Raw genomic sequence first — 7,871 nt, forward strand, 5'->3', positions numbered from 1 at the left:
GACTATCAGAGTACACTAATGGTCCTCCCTCCTTCCGTTCAAATAGATTGAAGACCTGAAGAAGAAGGCCCGTTGGCTACGCCTCCATCGCCGCAGATGGATGAAGCGGCTGCGTGCGCAGCGGGCTGGGCCTGGCGGTAAGTGACCCCTCCAACCGACTGGAGTAACCCACATCTGAGCCACCATCCATCCCATCCTTTACCACCGCCCCACCATCCTGTCCCCCATCCCACCTTCTCTCCCTCCCCTCACCCAGTACAGTGTAGTCATACGTGTCCTTTGTTTTCACAGATGCTGAAGAGGAAATGCCAGGCCCAGCTGCAGATGGAGCTGCAGCCGCTCCAGGGGGGGAGCCGGATCCACCCCCCCAGAGGAGACCTGAGCGGCGAAGCCCTCCCCGGGCCGAACGGCACCCCATGCCGTCCCCTAGCCCCCCCCCTGTAGGGCAACCACCCCTTTTTGCCCGTGGGGTTAGGGACGCTGGGGCCGGCAGGAGCCAGCCTTTGCTGGCTCAGGGAGGCAATGAGGGCCCTCTAGTCCCTCATCGTCCCCCCTCACGGGGCCAGCAAAGAGGCCCATCCCCGGGGGCACGCGCCCCCGAGGATGAGCCTCTTACCTATGGTCAGTTCCAGGACTATGTGAGGGGGGTCAATGAGGGCATGAGGGCACTGATTGCCTTCCAAGAGAGGATGGTCCAGGCGACGGACCGCAACACCAGGGGCCTACTGCTGCTTGGTGCTGCAGTACGGCTCCTGGGGGAGATGGTCCGTCGTCGTTGACCATCCTCTCTGGTCCCTGCCTCCCTAACCCCACGGGAGGTTTTGTTTTGTACATAGTTTTAATCCCTAGGCTGCCCCTCCCCACCCACATTTTATTTTGTAAATATGTCAGACTTTCAATAAATATTTAAAATAATAAACGGTGTGGTTATTAAGGGACAGGTGGGAGCTGACCATGTATTGGCAGTGTCGGAGGGAGGGAAGGTGGGAGGGAGGTGGGGGAGGGGGTGCAGGGAGGAAGGTGGGGGAGGGGGTGCAGGGAAGGAGGGAGGGAGGGGGTGCAGGGAAGGAGGGAGGGAAGGAAGGGTGAATGAGTGGGGCGACGTTGAGTCCTAGCAGAGCAGCCCATGGAACATCCTGGTCATCCATCTGCTACACTGTATAGGCTGTGTGCGTGCCACATCAGCTACAGTGCATCATATAGACGAGGCGCCCATGTGCAGTACAGAAAATGACCATGCGCACATGTCTGCTGGGGTCTGCGGGCTCTGCGCACATGTCCGCTGGAGTCTGCGGGCTCTGCGCACATGTCCGCTGGAGTCTGCGGGCTCTGCGCACATGTCCACTGGGGTCTGCGGACTCCATGGATCAGTCGCATCCCTCTGCATTGCTGGCTATACCGGACCTAGTGTAACGCACCTCGGCTTTGCAGTAACTGTAATCTGCATGTGAACAGCTACATACACAGAATATACAGCCCACAGCTGCTACGCAAAACGTCAGTTACAAGAGGTGGGTTAGGGTCTCCAGTCCCACCGTAGCATAACACCGATACAGCTAGCTCGCCAGCCCATAGACTCTAGCGGACATGTGCGCAGAGCCCGTAGACCGTACTAGGTACGGTCGCCTTAGGAGTTGGCCGCTAGTCTATGTGACGGTTCTTTAAGCTGGTCGTAGCCCTGCTATAGTGGGCGCACAATGCACTGACATTCAGCATGAACACCAATGAAGCCAGTGCATTGCAGATCCGAGAGGCTGGTGAGAAGCCGACTACACACGTTAGACAGCGATTGTCCCCCTAGTGAAGTAGCCACGAATAACACCAGTGAACCCCCCTCCAACGCTCCGGTAAAGCGACCTTACCTACAACATATCCCTCTGAAGTCGGCATACGCAGGAATAGAGTGGTATGTGCAGAGACGTGTGAGCTCAGCAGCCTACTGGGAAGGCCAACCCATTCGGGGCCAGCTGCTAATCAGTACTTCCCACCCTCAGATGGAGGTGCTGATTAGCAGCTGGCCCCGATTGAGTAGCCATTCTCAGTAGGCTGCTGAGCTCACACGTCTCTGCACGCTAATTAGTGTAGTCGACGTCTCACCTGCCTCTCCGACCTGCACTGCACTGGCTATGTAGCTGTCACAGAAAGGGCTACTTCCATACCGTCATTACGGGTTTGGGATTGCAACAGGACGCACATGTGGGCTACATTGGGTAATGGCTGCACGCCCAGCTGTTCCATAGGTAGGTACGCGCATATCTGAATGAAAATAGATAGGTAATACAAATATATTATTAAAATAGATTGCTGGCGCGCCCAAATAACCCAGCACGCACATGATCCGCATGGATTTTAATTATTCACGCGCGTTCTTGGTATTTGCGTTGATGGGATCAGCTGTGCGCATATGTTACGCCCCACTGGGGAGGTCCGCGCACAAATTGACGTCACTTTAAAGGGATGGGTGGGCTACTCACTGGCCATCCTCACAATGGCTCAGGCACAGGCACAACCTGTGCTTCTCAGGAAGCCCAACTTCTTGCCAGGGGAGGTGCACATGCTGGTGGAGCATGTCATGAGGCAGAGGGATATGCTCTATGGCCCACAGTCACGTACGGTGGGTGCATACGCCAAGGAACAAATATGGAGGCGCATCAGGCATACTGTTAATTCGGTGTTCCACCACAACCGCAGTATTGCCGAACTGATGCACAAATGGCGGGACATTCGGCGAGTGGTAAAGCGGAAGCAGGCCAGGCGACTTCCTGAAGGTGGCAGGAGCCGCATCACGTTCACAGCCTCGGAGCAGCTGGTTCTGGGAACCCTATCGGAGGCAGCTGTGGGTGGCGTTGGCCATCTCGACTCCATGCGCCGTGCAGGGCAGCAAGGTATGCAGACCAACACGTATCCTATCTCACAGTAGAGCAGCCTATGTTGTCATGTAACCTATAGGTACTGATTACTTTCCACATTGCAAAGTTGCGCTCTCCCTCGTCCCCCCACCCCACAGACACGCACCGTGGCTGTGCGCACGGGGGCTGTGCGCAGGAAGTGTGCGCACCGGAGGGGGAGGGGGGCTGTGCGCAGGACGTGTGCGCAGGACGTGTGCGCACCGGAGGGGGAGGGGGGGGCTGTGCGCACGACGTGTGCGCAGGACGTGTGCGCACCGGAGGGGGAGGGGGGGGCTGTGCGCACGACGTGTGCGCACGACCATCCCATCCTTCCCTATTTGCTTCCTTTTCACCTTCCTGTACCACAGCACAGGTCGTGGAGTGCAGAAACAGTGTGTCTTGATTAGGTTGAGGGTTGACGTGCAGGTCATAGAAAAGGGCTCTTTGTTCTAGGTTTGGCCTGACAGGTCCCACATTCCATGCAGCCCACTGGGAACACTCCTGTGTCCTGAACTGGTTGTAGGGCAGGTGCTACATGTGTCTGGTTGGCAGCCACTAATGATACCCCAGAGGTGTCTTGACACCTGCCATATGACTACCACCTGTGTATATGGAGTGACATACATCACACCCCTATTGTCAGTGTGCTAATACCCATATGCTTTACCATTTAGGGGAGCCAGATGATGAGCAACCCGGACCTGCCCCTAGGCCCCAACACCAGTACCGGCGTCTGCAGGTGCTCCGTGACTCCTCGGAAGAGGAGGAGGGGGAAGACCGGCAGCGCGTGGAGCAGCCTGAGGAGGAGCAGCAGGGAGAGGAACCGGACGAACCGCTCGCTGAGGTGGAACCTGATGTTCAGCAGGACAGCAGTGCGTCCGACCATCCTGAGCCCCAGGCCGACCAGGTTACCGGGCCGGCAGAGACACTTGTACGGCAGGGCACCGCCATCTTGGATGCCATCTCTGGCCTGTCGGACATAATCCAGAAGGAAGGCAGTGCCCTCCGTCTCACTGTCAGGGAGGGGTATGAGCGCCTTGAGGGGGGCCTCCAAGCCATTTGCCGGGCCACAGACCGGCAGACGGAGGTGTGGATGGAGTTGGTTAAGCGCCTGCCTACCGTACAGCCCCCGCCTCCCATACAGCCCCCGCCTCCCGTACAGCCCCCGCCACCAGTGGCTCCATGGCCATGGATGCCTCCATACCCATGGATGCCACCTGCCCATGCAGGGGCCCCTGAGGTGGTACCTCCACCTGTGGCACCAGCACCTCAGCCTCCTGCAGGCTATGTGTGGATGGCACCCCCGCCTGCACCTGCTGTTCCACCTCCTCCTCCACCACCACCACGAGCTGGAGAGCTGTTGCCCCTGGCTATTCCCTCATGTAGCCATGCCCCAGATGTGGCCCAGGCACCTATGCCCTCTGAGGGCAGTGTCAGCAGTGGCCGGAGTCCCCTGCGCCGCAGTACCCGGGTGGGCCAGTCTCGGCTTTCCGAGGCTCGTAGGAGGGGACGGGCAAAGAAGTGACCTGTCAGAGGGTTTATGTTGTTACATTTTCTTTATTCACTATCACATTTGTCACCTGTAAATAAATGCACATTTATCACCTACGGAAATGGCTTTCTATGAGACTGTTCCTTTCTCGTATTGCCCGCCTTTGGCTCAGGCGATGTATTTCGTCCAGTTCCTCCATGGTCAGCTGTATGTCCTCCTCCTCCTCCTCACTGTTTTCCGGTCCATCCTCAGGTACAGGGATGTGTCTCTCAATTGCCAGATTATGTAGGATACAGCAGGCTAGGAATATCTCACACACCTTAGCGGGGGAGTACAGGAGGCACCCACCGGATCTGTCCAGACAGCGGAAGCGTGATTTCAGGATGCCAAATGTTCTCTCGATGACAGACCTGGTCCTACGGTGTGCCCTGTTGTAGCGCATCTCAGCTGCCGTGTTGGGGCATGCCACGGGGATCATGAGCCACGATTTGAGGGGATAGCCTCTGTCACCTGTAGCATACGGGATAATCAGAAGGTTAGATAATGTGTGTGGATCACTGGCATTCAGCTCACAGGCCTTACACATTCACTAGCTATAGGGTGCCATAGTAGGCACAACCATGGACCATGGCTTCCATGGTTGTGCCTACTGTGGCACCCTATAGCTAGTGATTGTACTAAGATAGGTGGGTGCTGTTGTTTGTTGCTCTACTACCTAGGAGCCAGCCACCAGTGATGTGACGCAGCTGGAATTCTTCATAGATCCTTGATTGGGTGAGAATGTAGGCGTCGTGGGTGGATCCAGGAAAGCGAGGCACTACATTCGTGATGAGGCCCTTGGCATTGCACACCACCTGCATGTTTAGTGAGTGGAATCCCTTGCGATTGCGGTAGATGGCCTCATCTGCTGCTGGTGCCCTTAGGGGCACGTGGGTGCAATCAATAGCTCCCAAGACTGAGGGGAAGCGTGCTATTTGGTAGAAGCCTCTCATGGTTCCATGCTGTTCCTCCCTACTGGTGGGGAAGGAGATAAAGTGGTGTGTGTGTCGCAGCAGGGCAGCCAGGGCCTGCTCCAGACATCCTGAGGTGGCACCCTGACTGATTCCAGATGTCAGGCCAAGCGGGGTTTGGAAGGTGCCGGTAGCCAGAAATGCAAGGAAGGTAGTCACCTTGATGTGTACAGGCAAGGCATGGCCCCTCTGCGTGCGTGGTTGCAGGTCACCCTCTAACATTCTGCAGAGGGACAGTATGGTCTCCTTATCAAATCTGTAACGGGTCATTACTTCCTCCTCAGACAGGTCCAGAAATTGGGTGTGGGTCCTGTAGACCCGGTGTAACGGGTAGCGTCTCCGTCTCAGCTGCCTTCTCCTCCTCCTCCTCTCTCTTTCCCTTCTGAGCCTTAGGGATTCCAGCACGTATATTGCTGCTGCGTTGAACATGTGTAGACTGGGGAATTAGCACTGAATGGCTGTCTAGACGCTCGTGCGGCTCTCTCTCCTATACGCACATTAACGTTGTGTATGGACAACTGTGCGACTGTCCCAGTTTAGAGCGGGTACTCCCCCAGGCCCTCTCCTGTCCACCTTCTGCCCTTCTACAGGATGTCTGGAACTGTAGTGATGTCAGACAGCAGCCGCAGGGCCTTCACTCCTTCCTTGCGCACAAAAAAAGCAGAAGTAAATGTACGCGAGCGAAATCGTATGCGCGCGCCGGTGACGTTATGCGTGTCCCTTATAAAATACGTTTTATACGCATAGGTCCGGTCTCCGCCCAGACACGCCCCCGACACGCCCCCGACACGCCCCTTTTGTATTTGCGTAATGTTGCTCACCCAGGTCCACCTACACGCATAAATACCGCTATGCAAAATTTAGGTTGTGCGCGCCACTCCGGTTTATGCGCTTAAGTGCCTGTTTTCCCGCGCGTACGGCTTTGAAAATCTACCCCATAGTTTATTGTAAAAAGTGTTTCAATCAACAAAAACTAGAAAACAGTAGAGTAGAAAAACATTCCAGGAATTCTCTAATACTGGTTGCATCAATTTCTCAGACTTCAAATTCCATCTGACAATCCTGTCTTTGGCCTACCCTGTCCCTCTTACTACCTCTTACTCTGATTTAGTTACTCCCAATGTCCCGATAGCTCAAGGAAAAAATCCCTCTGATTCTGCAGACAGGAATCAACCGAACCCTTTAGCAAGTTTCTGTTGGCACAGTTTGCCTCCTGGTCCAAGCAAGTTCCCTTCCCACCACAGTTAAAGTACTCTTTTTCTTCACTATTCAAACACAAGATCATAGATCCTCATTTCCCTCAAGCTTCCTGAGAAATTGGGAGGGTATCTCTGCTTCAACTCCTGCTTCTTCCTCTGTCACCCCTGGATAGAGGGTGATGGCTACATCCTGCTTCTTTCTCTTTAACTCTGCAGAAGCCCCAGATCAAGTACAGGCAGGGTTTTTATAACTTTCTCCTTAGCGATGCTCCTAAGGGCTGTACCAGATTGTTTGTCAAAGATCTGTTTGTAAGCCTTTGCAGTAGAACCTTCTCACATTACTTCAGTGCAACCTTTACAGACTTCCCTTAGGAGGAATATCTCCACTGTAACACTATACATCCTTCTCACATTACTTCAGTGCAACCTTTACAGACTTCCCTTAGGAGGAATATCTCCACTGTAACACTATACATCCTTCTCACATTACTTCAGTGCAACCTTTACAGACTTCCCTTAGGAGGAATATCTCCACTGTAACACTGTACATCCTTAGAAGGTCAAAGCGTTCGCACTCTGTGGCACACAAGTGCCACACTTAGAAAACTAGCAAGTTCAAATTGCATGTGGAAAGAGGACAAGGGAGCACAATACCATGTGTAGATTTTAAAATTGAAAGCACGGATATTGTTTTCCTCCCTGACTTAAACAAACCCTCAGAACTGCCTTTTTTAAATGTTGTCAAAATTGCTCTTTAATGCTTGGCATGCATACTAAACTGAGTCAGAAGACATTAGCACCTACCCACGTAAATTAGAGAACATCACAAACAAATTAGGCTAGTAAGGACATTCCATACTGGGTCAGACCAAGGGTCCATCAAGCCCATCAAGTGGGTACATGATACATACTGTTCTAGTATGTTCCCCTCTACCCACTCTTTAGCATCCACCTGATAAAGGCTTGCCTTAGCCCAAAAGTCATTTGCCATAGGAGATTTCATCTCTCCAGAGCCCCTATAAAAATTGGCTCAAACTCCTGTTCCAATACAAACCGCTTTTTCCCTTCCCTCTCTCCCCCCTCGTTATCCAGTGCAAACATGAAGAGGTATCTTCCAGGGCTATTTCTCTCCCAATCCCCTCCCAATACAAGAATGAAGAAGCCTCTGCTGGGGTTACTTACCTGCTAATTCTTTTCCAAAAGAAGAATGAAGAAGCACTACCCACAATCCCTTTAGCCCTGGCTATCCCAGAGGGGGGGGGGGTCTTGAGCAGACCTTTAA

The 7,871-nt window shown here is 53.9% G+C and overlaps 1 protein-coding gene across 1 annotated transcript; it reads left to right on the forward strand.

Annotated features, from left to right (window-relative positions):
* Positions 1-2,488: 2,488 nt before the first annotated feature.
* Positions 2,489-4,413, forward strand: LOC115099560 (YLP motif-containing protein 1-like). Its single transcript, XM_029617294.1, has 2 exons — positions 2,489-2,885; positions 3,563-4,413. The coding sequence occupies exons 1-2, from the start codon at positions 2,489-2,491 to the stop codon at positions 4,411-4,413; spliced, it is 1,248 nt and encodes a 415-aa protein (XP_029473154.1).
* Positions 4,414-7,871: the final 3,458 nt, after the last annotated feature.

Source organism: Rhinatrema bivittatum, chromosome 9 (assembly GCF_901001135.1).
Source record: "Rhinatrema bivittatum chromosome 9, aRhiBiv1.1, whole genome shotgun sequence".
NCBI classification, from domain to species: Eukaryota; Metazoa; Chordata; class Amphibia; order Gymnophiona; family Rhinatrematidae; genus Rhinatrema; species Rhinatrema bivittatum.

Coding starts and splice junctions, on each gene's coding strand:
- LOC115099560 (XM_029617294.1), top strand. CDS start 2,489: ATGGCTCAGGCACAGGCACAACCTGTGCTTCTCAGGAAGCCCAACTTC. Junction 2,886..3,562: donor GCGCCGTGCAGGGCAGCAAG/GTATGCAGACCA, acceptor TTTACCATTTAG/GGGAGCCAGATGATGAGCAA.